General features: G+C 37.3%; 1 protein-coding gene across 2 annotated transcripts in view; it reads left to right on the top strand.

Annotated features, from left to right (window-relative positions):
- Positions 1–23031, top strand: part of MTMR8 (myotubularin related protein 8) — a 230332-nt gene that overhangs the window by 13947 nt on the left and 193354 nt on the right. For both annotated transcript variants that reach the window (XM_040266115.1, XM_040266114.1), the window contains exons 2-6: positions 8674–8796; positions 12007–12169; positions 16567–16724; positions 18036–18164; positions 19334–19468. In XM_040266115.1, coding sequence (XP_040122049.1) covers positions 8674–8796; positions 12007–12169; positions 16567–16724; positions 18036–18164; positions 19334–19468 — 708 coding nt within the window. The remainder of the gene's footprint in view (positions 1–8673; positions 8797–12006; positions 12170–16566; positions 16725–18035; positions 18165–19333; positions 19469–23031) is intronic.

Genomic DNA, 23031 nt, shown 5'->3' on the forward strand with positions numbered 1-23031 from the left:
CTACAAAATCTTTTAAACCTAACACCCAAAATAGATATCCTTTATATTATAGGGGATGGGAATGCAAAAGTAGGAAGTCAAGAAACACCTGGAGTAACAGGTAAATTTGGCCTTGGAGTACGGAGTGAAGCAGGGAAAAGGCTCATAGAGTTTTGCCAAGAGAATGCACTGGTCATAGCAAACACCCTCTTCGAACAACACAAGAAAGGACTCTACACATGGACATCACCAGGTGGTCAACACCAAAATCTGATTGATTGTATTCTTTAGAGCCAAAGATAGAGAAGTTCTATACAGTCAGCAAAAGCAAGACTGGGAGCTGACCTTGGCTCAGATTTTGAACTCCTTATTGCCAAATTCAGACTTAAACTGAAGAAAGTAGGGAAAACCACCAGACCATTCAGGTATGACCTAAATCAAATCCTGTATGATTATACAGTGAAAGTGGGAAATATATTTAAGGGACTAGATCTGATAGAGTGCCTGATGAATTATGGATGAAGGTTCATGACATAGTCCAGGAGACAGGGATCAAAACCATCCCCAAGAAGAAGAAATGCAAAAAAGCAAAATGACTGTCTGAGAAGGCCTTACAAATAGCTGTGAAAAGAAGAGAAGCCAAAAGCGAAGGAGAAAAGGAAAGATGTACTCATTTGAATGCAGAGTTCCAAAGAATATCAAGGAAAGATAAGAAAGTCTTCCTCAGTGATCAGTGCAAAGAAATAGAGGAAAACAGTGGAATGAGAAAGACTAGAGATCTCTTCAAGAAAATTAGAGATACCAAGGGAATATTTCATGCAAAGATGGGCTCAATAAAGGACAGAAATGGTATGGACCTAACAGAAGCAGAAGATATTAAGAAGAGGTGGCAGGAATACACAGAAGAACTATACAAAAAAGATCTTCACTACCCAGATCATCACGATGGTGTTATCACTCACCTAGAGCCAGACTTCCTGGAATGTGAATGCAGGTGGGCCTTAGGAAGCATCACTACAAACAAAGCTAGTGGAGGTGATGGAATTCCAGTTGAGCTATTTCAAATCCTGAAAGATGATGCTGTGAAAGTGCTGCACTCAATATGGCAGCAAACTTGGAAAACTCAGCAGTGGCCACAGGACTGGAAAAGGTCAGTTTTCATTCCAATCCCAAAGAAAGGCAATGCCAAAGAATGTTCAAACTACTGCACAATTGCACTCATCTCACATGGTAGTAAAGTAATGCTCAAAATTCTCTGAGCCAGGCTTTAGCAATACATGAACCATGAACTTCCAGATGTTCAAGCTGGTTTTAGAAAGGGCAAAGGAACCAGAGGTCAAATAGCCAACATCTGCTGGATCATGGAAAAAGCAAGAGAGTTCCAGAAAAACATGTATTTCTGCTTTATTGACTATGCCAAAGACTTTGACTGTGTGGATCACAAAAAAACTGTGGAAAATTCTGAAAGAGATGGTAATACTAAACCACCTTACCTGCCTCCTGAAAAATCTGTATGCAGGTGAAGAAGCAATAGTTACAACCGGACATGGAACAGCAGATTGGTTGCAAATTGGATAAGGAGTACGTCAAGGCTGTATATTGTTCCCCTGCTTATTTAACTTATATGCAGAGTACATCATGTGAAATGCCAGGCTGGATGAAGCACAAGCTGGAATCATGATTGCCAGGAGAAATATCAATAACTTCATATACACAGATGACACCACTCTTATGGTGAAAAGTGAAGAAGAATTGAAGAGCCTCTTGATGAAAGTGAAAGAAGAGAATGAAAAAGCTGGCTTAAACCTCAGTATATAAAAACTAAGGTCATGGCTTGTGGTACCATCACTTCACGGCAAATAGATGAGGAAACAATGGAAAAAGTGACAGATTTATATTCTTGGATCCCAAAATCACTTCAGATGGTGACCGCAGTCATGAAATTAAAAAAAGCTTGCTCCTTGGAAGAAAACTTATGACCAACCTAGACAGCATATTAAAAAGCAGAGACATTACTTTCTGACAAAAGTCCATCTAGTCAAAGCTATGTTTTTTTTCCAGTATTCATGTATGGATATGAGAGTTGGAGTATAAAGAAAGCTGAGTGCCAAAGAATTGATGGTTTTGAACTGTGGTGTTGGAGAAGTCTCTTGAGATTCTCTTGGATTGCAAGGAGATCCAACCAATCCATCCTAAAGGAAATCAGTCCTGAATATTCATTGGAAGGACTGATGCTGAAGCTGAAGCTCTAATACTTTGGCCACCTGATAGGAAGAACTGACTCATTTGAAAAGACCTTCATGATGGGAAAGACTGAAGGCATGAGGAGACGGGGATGACAGAGGATGAGATGGTTGGATGGCATCACTGACTCAATGGATATGAGTTTGAGCAAGCTCCGGCAGTTGGTGATGGACAGGGAAGCCTGGCGTGCTGTGGTTCATGGGATCGCAAAGGGTCGGATACGACTGAGCAACTGAATTCAACTGAATATTTGAATATATCCTTCCAAGCATGATGCAATTGCGTGAATTTGTATTTGTGTAACTAGTGATATCTTCAGTATTTCATTCTGCTTCTTATTTTTTCACTAAGCCATTCATTTTTGCATCTATTCATGTTGCTATGTGTACCTCTAACCTGTTGCTCCTTTTCTTGTTGTTTGGTTATTAACTTGTGTCCTACTCTTTGGGGCTCCATGAACTATAGTATGCTAGGCTCCTCTGTCCTCCACTGTCTCCCGGAGTTTGCTCAAATTCATGTCCATTGAGTCGGTGATGCTATCTAAGGACCTCATCCTCTGTCGTCCCCTTCTCCATTTGCCTTCTGGGTTTCCCACCATCAGAATCTTTTCCAGTGAGTTGACTCTTTGCATCAGGTGGCCAAAGTATTGGAACTGCATGAATAGTCCTTCCAATGAATATTTAGGTTTGATTTCCTTTAGGATTGACTGGTTTGAATTCCTTGCTGTCCAGGAGACTCAAGAGTTTTCTTCAGCACTACAAGCAGAAGGCATCAATTCTCTGGTGCTCAGCTTTCTTTATGGACCAACTCTCACATATGTACATGACTACTGGAAAAGCCATAGCTTTTATTATATGGACCTTGGTTGGCAAAGTGATGTCTCTGCTTTTTAACATCCTGTGTGAGTTTGTCATAGCTTTCCATCCAAGGAGCAAGGGACTTTTAATTTCATGGCTGCAGTCACTGTCCACAGGGATTTCGGAGCCCAAGAAAAGAAAATCTGTCTGCTTCCCCTTTTTCCTCTTCTATTTCGCATGAAGAGATGGGACCAGATGCCATGATCTTAGTTTTTTGAATGTTGTGTTTTAAGCCAGCTTTTTCACTCTCCTCTTTCACCTTCATCAAGAGTCTCTTTAGTTCCTCTTCACTTTTTGCCATTAGAGTGGTATTATCTGCATATCTGAGGTTATTGATATTTCTTCCAGTAATCTTGATTTCAGCTTATGATTCATCCAGCCAAGCATTTTGCACAGATGTACTCTGCTTAAGTTAAATAAGCAGGGTGACAATATACAGCCTTGACATACTCCTTTCCCAATTTGGAACCAGTCCATGTCCAGTTCTAACTTGCTTCTTCACCCTCATACAGGTTTCTCAGGAAACAGGTAATGTGGTCTGGTACTCCCATCTCTTTTAGAATTTTCCAGTTTGTTTTCATCCACACAGTCAAAGGCCATAGTTTAGTCAATGAAGCAGAAGTTTTTCTGGAACTCTTGCTTACTCCATGATCCAATGAATAATGGCAATTTGATCTTTGGTTCCTCTGCCCTTCAAAACCCAGCTTGTACATCTGCAGTTCTTGGTTCATGAACTGCTGAAGCCTAGCTTGAAATATTTTGAACAAAACCCTGCTAGGATCTGAAATTAGTGCAAATGTACAGTAATTTGAACATTATTTCACATTGTCCTTCTTTGGGATTTGAATGAAAACTAACCTTTTCCAGTGCTGTGGCCACTGCCGAGTTTTCCAAAGTTGTGGCATATTGAGTGCAGCACTTTAACATCATCATATTTTAGGATTTGAAATAGCTCAGCTAGAATTCTATCATCTCCACTAACTTTGTTTGTAATAATACTTCATAAGGCTTACTTGTCTTCACATTTCAGGATGTCTGGCTCTAGTTGAATAACCACACCATTGTGGTTTTCTGGGCCATCAAGACCTTTCTTGTATAATTCTTGTGTATATTATTGCCACCTCTTCTTAACCTCTTTTGTTTCTGTTAGGTCCTACTGTTTCTGTCCTTTATCGTGCCCATCCTTGCAAGAAATTTTCCCTTGATATCACTAATTTTCTTGAAGAAATCTTTCCCATTCTATTGTTTTCCTCTATTTCTTTGCATTGTTCATATAAGAAGGCCTTCTTATCTCTCCTTGCTATCCTCTGGAACTCTGCATTCAGTTGAGTATATCTTTCCCTTTCTCCCTTGTCTTTCACTTATCTTTTCTCAGCTATTTGTAAAGCCTTCTCAGACAACCACTTTGCCTTGAATTTCTTTTCCTAGGGGGTGGTTTTGGTCACTGTCTCCTGGTGCAGTTTTACCATCCTTTGTCCATAGTTCCTCAGACAATCCATCTACCAGATCTAATTCCTTGATTCTATTTGTCACCTCTACTATGTAGTCATAAGAATTTGATTTAGGTCATACCTGAATGGCCTAGTTTTCCCTACTTCCTTCAATTTAAGCCTGAATTTTGCAATAAGGAGCTCATGATCTGAACCACAGTCAGCTCCAGGTCTTGTTTTTACTGACAGTATAGAAAAAGTTCTACATCTTCGGCTGCAAAGAACATAATATGATTTTGGTATTGACTTTCTGGTTATGTCTTGTGTTGTTGGAACAGAGTGTTTGCTATAACCAGTGTGTTCTCGTAGCAAAACTCTATTATCCTTTGCCCTGCTTCTTTTTGTATGCCAATGCCAAACTTGCCTGTTATTGCAGGTATCTCCTGACCTCCTACTTTTGCATTCCAATAACCTATGATGAAAAGGATATCTTCTTTGATGTTAGTTCTAAAAAGTGTTGTAGGTCTTCATAGAGCTGGTCAACTTTAGCTTCTTCAGCATTAGTGATTGGGGCATAGACTTAGATTACTGTGATGTTGAATGGTTTGCCTTGGATATGAACCAAGATTATTCTGTCATTTCTGAGATTCCACCCAAGTACTGCATTTCAGACTCTTGTTGACTATGAGGGCAACTCCATTTCTTCCAAGGGATTCTTGCCCACAGCAGTAGATATAATGGTTATCTAAATTAAATCCACCCATTGCTTCTAATGCCTGCTTAATGCTGCACTACATCTTGAATTATCTATTCTCCCTGTGATGGAAATGTTCTGTATTGTATGTGTCCTCTTTAGGACCTAGATTAAAACTTCTTTGGACTAGTTTTCAGGAATAGAATTTCTGGATCATGGAGTGTACTTTGTTACTTTAACTATGTGGTACCAGATTGATCTCCTGAGTGGTCTCAATCTGTCTATACCCTGTCACCCCCTGACAGTTGTAACAGAAGAGGGTTCTTTTATCCCCAACACCCTACTGACATGTGGCATTTTCTAGCCTTCCAGTTTTCTCCAGTCTTACAGACTTAAAGAAATATCTTGTAGTTTTAATTTTCACTTATGTAATTACCAGTATTTTGAGTGTCTCTTCATGGTTGTATGCCTGTTGGATTTCTTATTCTGTAACTTGCCTGTTCTTATATTTTTGCCCGCTTTTCTATTAGAGCTTCTGTCTTTTTTCATTGAGTTACAGGAGTCCCTTATATAGTCTAGATAATGATCTGTTGTTAGTTTTAGACATTTTATATATTTTCTCCCATTCTGTTACTGATTGATTTTTCGGTCTTTTCCACTCTGTTACTGATTGATTTTTCAAGTCTTTTCCTGTCTCTCGATCTGACATAGTTTGCATTTTCTAGTAACTTTATAGTTCTTCTTCTTACATATAGATATATCTAGATTACACTTTTGCATATGGTAATACATAAGGATCTAGTTTTATTTTTCTTCATGTATTGATACAGTTTTCCCCACACATTTGGTAAGTACTTATATCTTTTGTTCATAATTAGTAGTGCCACGTTTATCCTATATGAAGTGCCCATTCATACAGAAGTTTGCCTTTGAGCTGTGAGCCTTTATCAATGATCTATTTGTATAGTTTTGTACTAGTATTTCAGGCTTTTTTTTTAATAACCCTATATCTTAATATCTAGTAGAGCAGATCTTCCTTTCTTCACTCTTCTCTTTTAAAATTTATTTAGCTATTGATGGGGTTATAATCTTCTATTTAGGCAATGGCAACCCACTCCAGTACTCTTGCCTGGAGAATCCCAGGGATGGGGGAGCCTGGTGGGCTGTTTTCTATGGGGTCGCACAGAGTCGGACAGGACTGAAGCGACTTAGCAGCAGCAGGATATTTAAAAGAGTAGCAGTGATAGATGGGTCCACTTTATCTTGTTTGTGATTTTTAAGTAATGCATTTAGCTTCTCCATTACACATGACATTCTTTGTAGGCTTTTAATATATAATCTTTACCAAGTTGTGGATGTTTACTTCTGTTCCTAATTCACTAAGGGTTAGCACCATCAATAGAAGTGAACTCAAAAGTATTTTTCTCTATCAATTGAGGTAAATCATTTGATTTTTTTCTTTTAATTTATTCATGTGATATATTCCTTTGAAATTTTTCAGTGTTGAACTCTCTGCTTTCTTGAGTTAAATTTACCTAATCAAATGAATATATTTTTGAAAATATACTGTTGATTCACTAAATAATTTTATTTGAATTTTTGCATCTATATTTCATAAGTGAAATTGTATAAATTTTCATCTCTTATAGTTGTCTGTTTGGTTTTAGAATGAGGATTATGCTAGCCTCATAGATAAATTAGACTAACTGTCATTCTTTTTCTAACACTGGAATCAATTGGATAAGATAGTTTGTTTCATGAAAGTTTGGTAGATTTTACTAGCAAATCCCTCTGGACCTGAGGGATTTTCCTTGGAATTTTTTCACTTCATGTAGGTTTTTCAGTGTATTAGCATATTGTTCATAGTACTCTCATTTAAAGAAATTTGTTACATTGTTTTTCCTTTTACATTCTGTATTTTGTGTATTTGCTTCTTCCCTTTTTTTTTTTACTTGACCAGTCTTCTCAAAGATCTATTAAGCTTTTTAAAGAATTAAATTCTAATTTTGTTCATCTTTTCTGTTGTTTATTTTTGGTGTGTATGTGTATGTGGGGGTGATTATCTGATTATTAACTTCTGTGATTTGTCTTTTTTCTCTGTTCTTTTGCTTTCTTCATTGTATTGAATGAGTAACTAGTTTATTGACATTTCTGTTTAATAATAAGTGTACTTAAAGCTGTACATTTCCTTTTTAGTTCTGCTTCAACTGTATCCCACAATTTTTCATTTGTTGTGTTTTTATTATTTTTCAATTTTAAATCTTTATGAATTCATTTATGGTTTGCTTTTAACCCAAGGTTAATTTAATAATTTTGTTTCCTAATATATGCTAACTTTGTCTATTATTCTGTTATTAATTTCTAATATCATTGTATTATGGTTTAAGAGTACAAATTGTGTGATATCAAACCTTTGGAATTTATTGAGTCTTCCTTTATAGACATTGTCATGATGTCTTTTTAGAAGTGTTCTATTATTTGCCTTGAATGATTTTATGTTCTTTATTTGTTGGATATAGAGTTCTCTGTATATATAATAACTTGAAATTTATAGTTGTACTGTAAAACTATTCTGTATCTCTTCATTTTTTTTGTATGTTTAATCTATCAATTCCTAACTAAAGTGTTAAAATATCCAAGCGTTTCCTTTGTCTTTGCAATTCTGCTATAAGCAAGTACATGATGCAAGATGTATTTTGTCCTGTTCTTTGTCTCTTAATTCTATTTTGTCAGATTTTAAGAATGCTACTCAAGCTTTGTTCATATTTGTCAGTATATCTTTCCTATCTTTTTATTTTCAACTTGTTTACATCTCTTTATTTTAGGTATATATCTTTTATACTGAGTATTGTTGAGTATTTGTTTTAATTCACTCTATAAGTCTATTAATTGCTAAGTTTAATTTGTGTATATTTGCTGTAATTTCTCTTACATTAGGACTTATTTCTGGCATTTAATTTTATAATTTCCATTTATGGTACTCTTTTGGGTTTTTTTCTTTCTACTTTCCATTGGGATAAATCAACATTTCTCCTGCTTTTTAGAAATTTATATATTCTATTTTCTTGCACTTTAATGTAAGATCTTAAACTTAAGATCTAATCTCATGTTATTTACCCTTATTGATTTTTCCATGCACAATAACTGCTACTTATCTCCAATAAGATTAGTACCTCGTCCATGTCCTATTTATCTTTTACTCACATCTACTCCATCATAGTAACATCATCTAGAATTTTAATCCTTCTTAGAATCCATGTTTCCCTCTCACTTTTATAGTTTCTTCATGGTTGATTTAGGAAAAGGAAACACAGATCATACTAGTTTGTTACCTTGACAGAAACTAGAAAAACTCAAAGTTTTGTAGTAAATTAACAGCATTTGTTTTACTTTGAGTTACCCCGCTTTAATCACAGATGGTGAGTTGATAACTTAATCAGCATTTTTCTCCACCCCACCCTTATAACAGGTAGAAAACGTGAAATTACTGGATCGTTATGTAGGTAAGAAACCAGCAAATGGAAGTCTGTATCTTACTGCAACCCACCTCATCTATGTGGAAGCTTCTGGTGCAGCCCGAAAAGAGACGTGGGTATGTATGTTCATAAGAAGAAATATCAAAGAGTCTTGAAGAATTTTGTATACATGCTTTCTCACATGGCAGTTTTTTGAAATTTCAGTTAACAGTTAAATTGCTGTAAAACCTTTTCTTCAAAGACTCTATTCTGGGTGGGTCTTTTCATAAATTGAATCATATGATTTCTCTTCCCCCAAGTTGTTGACTATAGTCATTTTAAACTATATGAGACTTTTCCTCAATATTTTAAGGTAAAGTGGTCTCTACTTATTTTCAAGATACCTACTTGGTAAGCATCCTGATGTCATTTAAAACCTTGCAACACATAAAATTGCTACACATAAAGTTGGCTCAACAACTAAGAACATCTGTATAACCTGGGAGCTTGTTAAAAATGCAGAATCTCAGGCCTAAGATTTTAAATTTCTAAAATGCTCTCAGGTGATGCTGGTGGCCCATGGACTATATTTTGGGTATCAATAATATAGACCAGCTGTCTGACCTAAGACACAGTGGGGTGTGTGTGTGTGTGTGTGTGTGTGTACATTGTTACATCTTTAAATAATATTCTCTAATTAGTTCTAATTAGCTTAGCACTAGTAACATTACTTTACATTACTTTATGCTTTACTTATCCTAGAGTATCATCATTTAATCTTAATCATTAGCTAGATTTATGCTTAGACCTCTGTAACAAGTAAAACATGCTTCTGGTATATCGCATAGCACAGCAATTAAGACTAGAGCTAGTGTGTTCAGGATGAAATCCCAGCTTCAACATTTACTACCTTTGTAACCTTGGGCAAGTTATTTAACTTCTCTGAGGCTCGCTTCCCTCATCCGTAAAATAAAGGAAATTGTAATGCTTGGTTATAGGAATAAAAAAGTTAATGTTTTGCCTAAAATCATGTCTGGCACATGATAGGGACTATTATATAAGTATGAAATGAATTAAACAGACTATACATTTTAAAAAGTATTTTAATGCTTCCTTTTTAAAAAATACCATGACTTTTACCATATGACATTATATTTTGTTCACTTTGGTATGATGAAAGGATTGAGAAAAGAAGAATCAGGAAAGTTGGTTTTAGCTAGACTCAGTTGTACACTAACTGGCTATATGAACTTGGGCAAGTGACTCTTGCTTTCTGGCCTTCAGTTTCCTCATCTGTAAAATGAGGTGGTTAGATTATATACTTAGTAAGGACTCTTTAATTTCTAACAGTTTGGGAACCAGTTCTTTAGTACTGTGTCATGAGCCTTTCCCCTTTCTACCTGCATTTACAGACAGCATACATCTCCAAATTTGTTTCTACTGGGTATTATTTCAAATCTAATGAACTAGATCAGGAAGGGAGAACTTATGTTAACTTTCTATATGTCAAAGGAGGCATATTTACCCAGTTAGTACTGTTAATGAAGCTCTTTCCAGTCTTAGTCTGCTTTACTTTCTGCCTCTTTCTAAGTCAGCAGTTTTTTGCCTGGCACCTGTTTTCAGTGGTCAGTGTTTTACTGCTCAAATGTAGATCTACCATATTTATCAGGAGGGCTTTGAATTTCTTAAAATTTGATATATTAATTCCTATTACATTATCAGTAGTTTTTTGACCCTTCAAAACTGCCACAAGGGGAATTAAGTTTGACAAAATATTTAAGACAGACATTAAGATGAAAAATTCCTTCTTGGAATATGTGAATAGTCCTGCATCTACCTCATTCTTAGATGATGGGTATGATTAAAAGATTTCCTGAAAGATATTTCTTTTCAAAATAAATGGGAGCTGGGGCATAGATTGTGTGAGGTGGAGGAAAAGAAAATACAATGATGATAGGATGGCCATTCCAGGCAGGTCAGGAAGTCCAGAAAATGAAAAGAGTACACTTAGGCTTTAGTGGCAGGAAACATCAGAGACACAGGTAGGGGAGAACATCAAAGACTAAAAATGTAAAACCATGATTCCATGGCATTTTGAAATTATAAAGAGAGACTTACATTATTTGTATACAGTTTCTTGTACCAGTTCCTTTTCCGTGCATTTCTTTTTTTGCTGCATTAGCATGAACAGGGATAATGAAACTAAAGATTTAATAATTCTTCATATACTTTTTAAAAATCAGAGTTATTAACCTGTACTCCCATGGGAAATAACTTAACTACAGTACAGTACTTATGTATAGTTATTTTAGTCCTTAGTCTTATAGTTTCTACTTATTCCCTGAGTTACTTAGGTAGAAAATTCCTTCCTTTCTTCTTTACTGTCACTAGAGTCTAAGATGTGGAAGATAAATTTTCCTCTAGTTTAATTCCAGGACTAGAGTTTTTAGAATTTCTAGAGAAATAACCGTGAACAAAGTTAGACTGCCATGGTTCAAATTCTGTCTGTGCTACCTTTTGGCTGAATGCCTTTGATGAAGAATTCACTTTTCAGAGCTTTGGTTTCTTCATTTCTGAAATGGGATTATTATACCTTAAAGCATTGTTACAGGGGTTAAATAGTTAATTCTCATGGAACACTTCATGAGCAATAAAGCAAAATACCAATTATTAATCATTTTAACTAGTAATTTGATAGAACAAAAGGAAGTTCTATTTTCCTCTGTGACAATCATTCTACTATGATTTTTAAACTCCACCAGTCTGGTAGGCTATAGTCCATGGAATTGCAAAGAGTTGGACACGACTCTGCATGGACACGACTCTCTGCACAGACAGAGTCGGACATGACAACCCAGAGACTAAACAATAACAATAGTTCTAGAAGCCATCTGTTCTGACCCAAATTCACCACAATTGCCTGATAAATGTCTTAACCTTATATCCCTAAGAAGAGAGAGAAGTTTTATAGTACCATAATTTGCTGTTCATTGAAAGTGTGAAAGTGGTAGTGTTAGTCACTTGGTTGTGTCCGACTCTTTGAAACACATGGACTGTAGCCCACCAGGCTCCTCTGTCCATGGAATTCTCCAGGCAAGAATACTGGAATGGATAGCCATTCCCTTCTCCAGAGGATCTTCCCAATGCAGGGATTGAACCCAGGTCTCCTTCAATGCAGGCAGATTTTTTTTTTTTTTACCACTATTTACTTCTGTTTGGCAGAAACCCAGTTTTACCTTACAATGGATGGTCATAGGCTGTAGATATGACCACATCTCTGGTTATGCTGTTACCATTACTGAGAGTCAAGCATACTGACTTGTTGTTGTTCTTTTTCTGTTTTGTAGATTGCACTGCATCATATTGCAACTGTGGAGAAATTGCCTGTCACTAGCCTGGGGTGTCCCCTGATCCTCCGCTGCAAGAATTTCCGGTTGGCCCACTTTGTTTTAGAATCTGATATTGTGTGCCATGAGGTTTATATTTCACTGCTAAAGCTTTCTCAACCAGGTAGTTATGATAGTATTTTTATCTGTTTTAGATAATTTTTTAATTATCCACTCCTCCACCAGAACAGCATAATGGAAGGATCATGGGCTATGGAGTTCAATAGACCTAAATAAGTTTGAATCTGGGCTCTGTCTCTTACAGCTCCATGGTATTTGGGCAACATGCATAACCTTTGAAGTCAGCTTTGTCACCTTTAAAAATAGTAATAGTATAAGCTCCCCATGATAGTTGTTTCATGCATTTTCATTCAGTACTTGGTATATTGTAGATGTTTGACAGATGTTACTTCCTTCTCTTTCTTTCATCTTAAATATCAACTTGTAAATTTTTCCACAGTTCAGGAAGTAAGACTGCTTTGGAGCAAAATTTTTTTGTTGTTTTCTTGCAAGCTCTATGTTTTGCTTGTTGTTCCTACTCCTACCTTTGGTTCCAACTAGCAAACTAGGGATTTATCAGAGTGCTTAATGCAGTTATCCCTACTTCCTCTGTCCTCACCTTCTTATCTTCTAGCCTAACTCCAGGTGGCTAACCCATAAGCTTCCTCTGGATTTGAATTATATTTTCCTTCACATTTTCTTCTACCTGTGGCCTAGAATAATTTCTTAGAATTTGCTGGTATTCTATTGTCAGAGGCTATCTGTTAGCTGGCCCAGCATTTTGTAAAAGGTTCTGGAATACTCCATCCATCTCTGGAAGTTATTGCCATAGATCAGTCCAGTTCAGTCACTCAGTCGTGTCTGACTCTTTGCAACCCCATGAACCACAGCACGCCAGGACTCCCTTTCCATCACCAACACTCAGAGTTCACCCAAACCCATGTCCATTGAGTCGGTGATGCCATCCAACCATCTCATCCACTGTTGTCCGCTTCTCCTCCTGCCCTCAATCTTTCCCAGCATCAAGGTCTTTTCCAATGAGTCAGCTCTTCGCAACAGGTGGCCAAAGTACTGGAGTTTCAGCTTCAGCATCAGTCCTTCCATGAACACCCATTATTGATCTCTTTTAGGATGGACTGGTTGGATCTCCTTGCAGTCCAAGGGACTCTCAAGAGTCTTCCCCAACACCACAGTTCAAAAGCATCAATTCTTCGGCACTCAGCCTTCTTCACAATCCAACTCACACATCCATACATGACTACAGGAAAAACCATAGCCTTGACTAGATGGACCATTGTCGACAAAGTAATGTCTCTGCTTTTTAATATGCTATCTAGATTGGTCATAAATTTCCTTCCAAGAAATGTAAGTCTCTTTTAATTTCATGGCTGCAATCACCATCTGCAGTGATTTTGGAGCCCCCCAAAATAAAGTCTGACACTGTTTCCACTGTTTCCCCATCTATTTCCCATGAAGTGATAGGACCAGATGCCATGATCTTCGTTTTCTGAATGTTGAGCTTTAAGGCAACTTTTTCACTCTCCTCTTTCACTTTCATCAATAGGCTTTTTAGTTCCTCTTCACTTTCTGCCATAAGGGTGGTGTCATCTGCATATCTGAGGTTATTGATATTTCTCCTAGCAATCTTGATTCCAGCTTATGCTTCTTCCAGCCCAGCATTTCTCATGATGTAGTCTGCATATAAGCTAAATAAGCAGGGTGACAATATACAGCCTTGACGTACTCCTTTTCCTATCTAGAACCAGTCTGTTGTTCCATGTCCAGTTCTAACTGTTGCTTCCTGACCTGCATACAGGTTTCTCAAGAAGCAGGTCAGGTGGTTTAGTATTCCCATATCTTTCAGAATTTTCCACAGTTTCTTGTGACCCACACAGTCAAAGGCTTTGGCATAGTCAATAAAGCAGAAATAGATGTTTTTCTGGAACTCTCTTGCTCTTTCGATGATCCAGTGGATGTTGGCAATCTGATCTCTGGTTCCTCTGCCTTTTCTAAATCCAGCTTGAACATCTGGAAGTTGTCAGTTCACATATTTTTGAAGCCTGGCTTGGAGAATTTTAAGCATTACTTTACTAGCATGTGAGATGAGTGCAATTGTGTGATAGTTTGAGCATTCTTTGGCCTTGCCTTTCTTTGGGATTGGAATGAAAACTGACCTTTTCCAGTCCTGTGGCCACTGCTGAGTTTTCCAAATCTGCTGACATATTGAGTGCAGCACTTTCACAGCATCATCTTTCAGCATTTGAAATAGCTCAACTGGAATTCCATCACCTCCATTAGCTTTGTAGTGATGCTTCCGAAGGCCCACTTGGCTTCCCATTCCAGGATGTCTGGCTCTAGATGGGTGATCACAGCATCGTGATTATTTGGGTCATGAAGATCTTTTTTGTACAGTTCTTCTGTGTATTCCTGCCACCTCTTCTTAATATCTTCTGCTTCTGTTAGGTCCATACCATTTCTGTCCTTTATTGAGCTCATCTTTGCATGAAATGTTCCCTTTGTATCTCTCATTTTCTTGAAGAGGTCTCTAGTCTTTACCATTCTATTGTTTTCCTCTATTTCTTTGCACTGATCACTGAGGAAAGCTTTCCTATCTCTCCTTTCTATTCTTTGGAACTCTGCATTCAAATGTGTGTATCTTTCCTTTTCTCCTTTTCTTTTTGCTTCTCTTCTTTTCACAGCTATTTGTTAGGCTTTTCAGACAATCATTTTGCCTTTTTACATTTCTTTTTCTTGGGGATTGTCTTGATCCCTGTCTCATATATAGTGTCATGAACCTCTGTCCATAGTTCATCAGGCACTCTATCAGATCTAGTCCCTTAAATCTATTTCTCACTTCCACTCTATAGTCATATTTGATTTAGGTCATACCTGAATGGTCCAGTGGTTTTGCTCACTTTCTTCAATTCCAGTCTGAATTTGGCAATAAGGAGTTCATGATCTGAGCCACAGTCAGCTCCAAGTCTTGTTTTTGCTGACTGTATAGAGCTTCTCCATCTTTGGCTGCAAATAATATAATCAATCTGATTTCGGTGTTGACCATGTGGTGATGTCCATGTGTAGAGTCTTTTCTTGTGTTGTTGGAAGAGGGTGTTTGCTATAACCAGTGCATTCTCTTGGCAAAACTCTATGAGACTTTGCCCTGCTTTATTCTGTACTCCAAGGCTGAATTTGCCTGTTAGTCCAGGTGTTTCTTGACTTCCTACTTTTGCATTCCAGTCCTCTATAATGGAAAGGACATCTTTTTTAGGGTGTTAGTTCTAAAAAGTCCTGTAGGTCTTCAAAGAACTGTTCAACTTCAGCTTCTTCAGTGTTACTAGTCGGCGAATAGACTTGCATTACCGTGATATTGAATGGCTTGCCTTGGAAATTAACAGAGTTCATCCTGTCCTTTAGTTCACTGATTCCTAGAATGTCAATGTTCACTCTTTCCATCTCTTGTTTGACCACTTCCAATTTGCCTTGGAGCATGGACCTAACATTCCAGGTTCCTATGCAATATTGTTCTTTACAGCATTGGACCTTGCTTCTATCACCAGTCACATCCACAACTGAGTGTTGTTTTTGCTCTGGCTCTATACCTTCGTTGTTTCTGGAGTTATTTTTCCACTGATCTCTAGTAACATATTGGGAACCTACTGACCTGAGGAGTTCATCTTTTTAGTTTCCTATCTTTTTGCCTTTTGCCTTTTCATACTGTTCATGGGGTTCTCAAGGCAAGAATACTGAAGTGGTTTGCCATTCCCTTCTCCAGTGGATCACATTCTGTCAGACCTCTCCACCATGACCTGTCAGTGTTGGGTAGCCCCACACAGCATGGCTTAGTTTCACTGAGTTAGACAAGACTGTGGTCCATGTGATCAGATTGGCTAGTTGTCTGTGATTGTGGTTCCAGTTTGTCTTTCCTCTGATGCCCTCTCTCACTGCCTACTCTCTTACTTGGGTTTCTCTTTTATTGCCACATAGTCAATTTGTGGCCACATAAATTGATCAAATGAGTTGTTGAGTATATGTTGAATCTTGTGAAAGAGGAAGTGGGGTTGACAAGAAGAAGAGATGGCCATTTATCAGCCAGAAGCAAGTACTTGTTTTGACTAAACAAAATGCAAGAACACTGCTAATGTTTTGCTAATGTTACAACAAATACTGCAGTTAGGACATTGAAGATCAGTTAAAAATTTTGGTAAGGACCACTTTCTCAGCATGTGAAAACTGGAAAATTGAGTTCCGTCCATTATCCAGCATTTTACCGGAAACTAGGCAGAATGTTCCTGCTTTGTGTTGGGATCATATAAATATTTTTAAAAGAAGACTCTGAAGCATTATTTCAGGTCTTATTCCTTGTACACAAATAAAGGCAACCTTGTATACAAATTATTGTCTTTTTCAGAGGCTGATGACAAATACTCCCTTAGGGAGAAGAAAATCTAGCCTTTATTGCATTATTTGGTGTTAAGTTTTATTCATTATTACTTTATTTTCATGCCTATATTTCTTCTATAGAATTACCTGAAGATCTGTATGCTTTTTCATATAATCCCAAGTTCTCAAAAGACATGAGGGAAAGTGGATGGAAGCTGATTGACCAAACATCAGATTTTGGACGTATGGGAATTCCTAACAGGTACTGGACCATAACAGATGCCAACAGAAACTATGAGGTAATTTTGTTACTGTTTTCTTTTGGTTCACTTAATTGAAACAGAAGTATTTCAGCAAGCAAAGTTTTGAAAAGGGAAAAAAAACACCCATTATCTCTCCTTTTCATTCAGCATTCAGCCATTCAAAAAGATTTTTATTAAATAACTAATGCATTTAAAACACCAACTCAGAGTTTTCATAGTCTAAAGAATAGGGTGCTATGGGAGCGTAGGTGAAGAATGTGGAATTCAAACTGGAATGCCAGTAAGAGCCTTAAGTGCTGGGGAACAACCTAGAGAAGGAATTCTATCTTAACTTATAAGGGAGAGAAGGAAAGAGGTCAGTAAGTGAACTCAGATCATGGATAAATTGAAGAATTTGAATGTTATCCTGAGGACCGTAACCATAAGAGTATTTTGATCTGGAAATGTCTGTAAGTATATTTGTATTTTAAAAAGATAACTTTGATATTGGTATGAAGAATTGGTTTGCTGGAGTTAAGAATGCAGGAGAGTGATATGAGAAGTGATGAGAACCTGAAGTAAGGCAATGGCTATGGGTGGTGAGGAGGAGATAGTTTTAACAGATATTTAGGTAGTAGAAGTTAAAGAACCTGGTGACACGTTAATGTGGCTGGGAGAAAGAGGGGGAAGTTTAGTAGGCATCGCAGGTTTCCTGGTTTCTGGCTTAGATGACCCAAGCGGGTATGGATATGTTAGCAAGATAAGGATTACAAGAGGGTCAGACAGCATCTTAAGTTTTAGATGTGAGTTTAAGGTGATTTTAAAAATCAGGTATTTGATATCAAGCATTTGAGCCTAGATCTCCAGAAAGATTTTTGGGCCAAATATAGAAGCTCTCAAGTGTATTGATTCACTAGGAGGACCTGGCATATAGTCACTTGTGACTGTGATTCATTACAGTGAAAATATAGAAGGCAAAATCAACAAAGGGAAAAGGAGTAAAGTCTGGGGAAAACCAGACAAAAGTTGAAGCTTTGCCCTTTCCCAGTATAGTCACATAGGACATGCTTCAACTCCTCTAGCAATGTACATGTGTAAAATGTTTCTACTTGTATTGTTACTTATTCCTAAGGTACATTTTGTCCTTATAGATCTCAATATTTTCATTTCTAGAAAATAATAGCATACTTGGAAGAGCTTTTTACATCAAGGATATTTTTGTTCTTATTTTTGAGGAATCGATGATTCTAGTTGATAAATAATGGACAGCTAATGCTTGAATGGTTGCTGTTCCAACTTGTTGCTGCTAGCAGGTAAAAAAAAATGTAAGAAGATTAAATTTTAAAAATTGAGTTTGTTTTCTTTTAGATATGCAGTACCTACCCTCCTGAAATAGTGGTTCCTAAATCTGTTACATTGGAAACGGTGGTTGGAAGTTCAAAGTTCAGAAGTAAAGAACGTGTGCCTGTGCTCTCCTACTTATACAAAGAGAACAATGTGAGTTGACAAAACTTCTCTGATGAGAACTAAACTTGGCTCTAGGAGACCTGGGTTTAAGTCACACTACTGTCACTTACTAGCTTTGTGACCTCAAACATGTTACTTCTCAGAACTTTAGTACTTTTGAGGGGTTTTAAGTGTGTCACATCAGGAAAAATATATGTGTACTTTGTAAATTTTAAAGTGCTATGCAGATGTTAAGTGGCATTTGTAGTGTGTTCATTTATTTCTTTCCTGCTCTGCCAGCTCCTGCTTGATGGCAAGTAACTGTTAAATGAATGGGAACAGTCATATGGAAGAATATTTGTAGACTGTTGCCTCTCACTATAACACAGATTTCCTTATTCTTTCTCACTGTTTTTCATATAATTTAGGGTCTTATGGGAAAGCACTTGACTCCTCTGAGTCCCCTTCCATAACAAGGGATAATAGTTCTTTCCTCTTGTGGTCTCTCTGAGATCTGGAATTAGACAAATGGTCAAGTTCTCAGGTATTCAAATACTAGAGTATAGTAATATAAGTGGTTGTCTGTGTCAAACTGTTGAAGTAAGCAGACTACATAACAACACCACCAAAATGTAAGGCAGTTCATTAACTGATCATTATTAGATGTACCTGCTACATAGCTGTGCTGTTTTCATATTAAAATTGCTTTAAACAAACCAGTACTATGATTTGACATTAACTCCTAAAATGAGTGAATTCTGTTCTCTTAAGAAACTCTAGATCTTTGTTTTATCTTGAATTCTTAAGTGAGCCTCTGGTATATGGGTGATATCATTGGGACTATAAAAAGCAAGAAAATTGAAAAAAATACTAGCCTAATACATATTAAAAATAGATAAAATTTTATTAAAAATCTCAAGATGTGATTTTCTTATAGTCTGGGTTTGTCAAGACTGGGTTGGGAATCTTAGCCGTGTAGAAGAAAGAAAAGACTATCTGAGCAACAATTTGTAGTAATACAGCCCACATGCTGGAGTGGGGAGGGAGGAAGGAAGCTGAGCTCAATGTTACTGAAATGCTGGATTTCAGAGCTACATTTTTTTTTTTAATTTCACTATCTTGAGTTGGCTCATCCTCTTCTACTCATTGAACGTGGGAACAAGGAAGATTTTTGACCACCTGTAAATATGATCACTCAACTGACACATTTTTCTTTACAGGCTGCCATTTGCCGCTGTAGCCAGCCTCTGTCTGGATTTTATACTCGTTGCATAGATGATGAACTCCTGCTAGAGGCTATTCGCCAGACAAATCCAGGGAGCCAGTTCTTGTATGTTGTAGACACAAGACCAAAGGTATCTATGTGTCAAAACCCTCTCTAATACTTCTATTTTACTCATGCTGCAATGCCCCTACCCATGTAGTGAGCTTTGCAGTGTTAATGGGAAAGTTGGATTTGTGCATATGGGCTGCTTGTTGTTCAGTCCCTAAGTCATTTCCAACTCTTTGTGACCCCATGGACTGCAACACGCTGAGCTAACCTGTCCTTCACTATCTCCTGGAAGTTGCTCAAACTCATGTCCATTGAGTTGATGATGCCATCCAACTATCTTACCCTCTGTTGCTCCCTTCTCCTCCTGCCCTCAATCTTTCCCAGCATCAGGGTCTTTTCCAGTAAGTTAGCTCTTTGAATCAGGTGGCCAAAGTATTGGAGCTTCAGCATCAATCCTTCCAATGAATATTCAGGGTTGATTTCTTTTAGGATTGACTGGTTTGATCTCCTTGCTGTCCAAGGGACTCTCAAGAGTGTTCTCCAGGAGCACAGTTTGAAAGCATCACTTCTTTGGTACTCAGCCTTCCTTATGGTCCAGGTCTTACATCTGTACATGACTACTAGAAAAACCATAGCATTGACTATATGGACTTTTGTCAACAAAGTGATGTCTCTGCTTTTTTTTTTTTTTTTAATAATGTATTTTTTTTTTTACTTTACAATTCTGTATTGGTTTTGGCATACATTGACATGAATCCACCACGGGTGTACATGCGTTCCCAAACATGAACCCCCCTCCCACCCCCCTCCCCACAACATCTCTCTGGGTCATCCCCACGTACCAGCCCCAAGCGTGCCATATCCTGCATCGGACATAGACTGGCAATTCGATTCTTTCATGATATTATACATGTTTCAATGTCATTCTCCCAAATCATCTCACCCTCTCCCTCTCCCACTGAGTCCAAAAGTCCGCTATACCCATCTGTGTCTTTTTTGCTGTCCTGCATACAGGGTCATCATTGCCATCTTTCTAAATTACATATATATGTGTTAGTATACTGTATTGGTGTTTTTCTTTCTGGCTTACTTCACTCTGTATAATCGGCTCCAGTTTCATCCATCTCATCAGAACTGATTCGGATGTATTCTTTTTAACGGCTGAGTAATACTCCATTGTGTATATGTACCACAGCTTTCTTATCCATTCATCTGCTGATGGACATCTAGGTTGTTTCCATGTCCTGGCTATTATAAACAGTGCTGCGATGAACATTGGGGTACATGTGTCTCTTTCAGTTCTGGTTTCCTCCGTGTGTATGCCCAGCAGTGGGATTGCTGGGTCATAAGGCAGTTCTATTTGCAATTTTTTAAGGAATCTCCACACTGTTCTCCATAGTGGCTGTACTAGTTTGCATTCCCACCAACAGTGTAGGAGGGTTCCCTTCTCTCCACACCCTCTCCAGCATTTATTGCTTGCAGATTTTTGGATCGCAGACATTCTGACTGGTGTGAAGTGGTACCTCATTGTGGTTTTGATTTGCATTTCTCTAATAATGAGTGATGTTGAGCATCTTTTCATGTGTTAGCCATCCGTATGTCTTCTTTGGAGAAATGTCTATTTAGTTCTTTGGCCCATTTTTTGATTGGGTCGTTTATTTTTCTGGAATTGAGCTGCAGGAGTTGCTTGTATATTTTTGAGATTAGTTGTTTGTCAGTTGCTTCATTTGTTATTATTTTCTCCCATTCAGAAGGCTGTCTTTTCACTTTGCTTATATTTTCCTTTGTTGTGCAGAAGCTTTTAATTTTAATTAGGTCCCATTTGTTTATTTTTGCTTTTATTTCCAGAATTCTGGGAGGTGGATCATAGAGGATCCTGCTGTGATTTATGTCGGAGAGTGTTTTGCCTATGTTCTCCTCTAGGAGTTTTATACTTTCTGGTCTTACATTTAGATCTTTAATCCATTTTGAGTTTATCTTTGTGTGCGGTGTTAGAAAGTGATCTAGTTTCATTCTTTTACAGGTGGTTGACCAGTTTTCCCAGTACCACTTGTTAAAGAGATTGTCTTTACTCCATTGTATATTCTTGCCTCCTTTGTCAAAGATAACGTGTCCATATGTGTGTGGATTTATCTCTGGGCTTTCTATTTTGTTCCATTGATCTATATTTCTGTCTTTGTGCCAATACCATACTGTCTTGATGACTGTGGCTTTGTAGTAGAGCCTGAAGTCAGGCAAGTTGATTCCTCCAGTTCCATTCTTCTTTCTCAAGATTGCTTTGGCTATGCGTGGTTTTTTGTATTTCCATACAAATCTTGAAATTATTTGTTCTAGTTCTGTGAAAAATATCGCCGGTATCTTGATAGGGATTGCATTGAATTTGTAAATTGCTTTGGGTAGTATACTCATTTTCACTATATTGATTCTTCCGATCCATGAGCATGGTATATTTCTCCATCTATTAGTGTCCTCTTTGATTTCTTTCATCAGTGTTTTATAGTTTTCTGTATATAGGTCTTTAGTTTCTTTAGGTAGATATATCCCTAAGTATTTTATTCTTTTTGTTGCAATGGTGAATGGAATTGTTTCCTTAATTTCTTTTTCTACTTTCTCATTATTGGTGTATAGGAATGCAAGGGATTTCTGTGTGTTAATTTTATATCCTGCAACTTTACTATATTCATTAATTAGCTCTAGTAATTTTCTGGTAGAGTCTTTAGGGTTTTTTATGTAGAGGATCATGTCATCTGCAAACAGTGAGAGTTTTACTTCTTCTTTTCCAATTTGGATTCCTTTTATTTCTTTTTCTGCCCAGATTACTGTGGCTAAAACTTCCAGAACTATGTTGAATAGTCGTGGTGAAAGTGGGCACCCTTGTCTTGTTCCTGACATTAGGGGAAATGCTTTCAATTTTTCACCATTGAGGATAATGTTTGCTGTGGGTTTTGATGTATAGCTTTTATTATGTTGAGGTATGTTCCTTCTATTCCTGCTTTCTGGAGAGTTTTTATCATAAATGAATGTTGAATGTAGTCAAATGCCTTCTCTGTATCTATTGAGATAATCATATGGCTTTTATTTTTCAATTTGTTAATGTGGTGAATTACATTGATTGATTTGCGGATATCAAAGAATCCTTGCATCCCTGGGATAAAGCCCACTTGGTCATGGTGTATGATCTTTTTAATGTGTTGTTGGATTCTGATTGCTAGAATTTTGTTGAGGATTTTTGCATCTATGTTCATCAGTGATATTGGCCTGTAGTTTTCTTCTTTTGTAGTATCTTTGTCGGGTTTTGGTATTAGGGTGATGGTGGCCTCATAGAATGAGTTTGGAAGTTTCCCTTCCTCTGCAATTTTCTGGAAGAGTTTGAGTAGGATAGGGCTTAACTCTTCTCTAAATTTTTGGTAGAATTCAGCTGTGAAGCCGTCTGGACCTGGGCTTTTGTTTGCTGGAAGATTTCTGATTACAGTTTCAATTTCCGTGCTTGTGATGGGTCTGTTAAGATTATCTATTTCTTCCTGGTTCAGTTTTGGAAAATTTTACTTTTCTAAGAATTTGTCCATTTCTTCCAGGTTGTCCATTTTATTGGCATATAATTGCTGATAGTAGTCTCTTATGATCCTTTGTATTTCTGTGTTGTCT

Source organism: Oryx dammah, unplaced genomic scaffold (assembly GCF_014754425.2).
Source record: "Oryx dammah isolate SB20612 unplaced genomic scaffold, SCBI_Odam_1.1 HiC_scaffold_23, whole genome shotgun sequence".
In the NCBI taxonomy this organism is placed as follows: Eukaryota; Metazoa; Chordata; class Mammalia; order Artiodactyla; family Bovidae; genus Oryx; species Oryx dammah.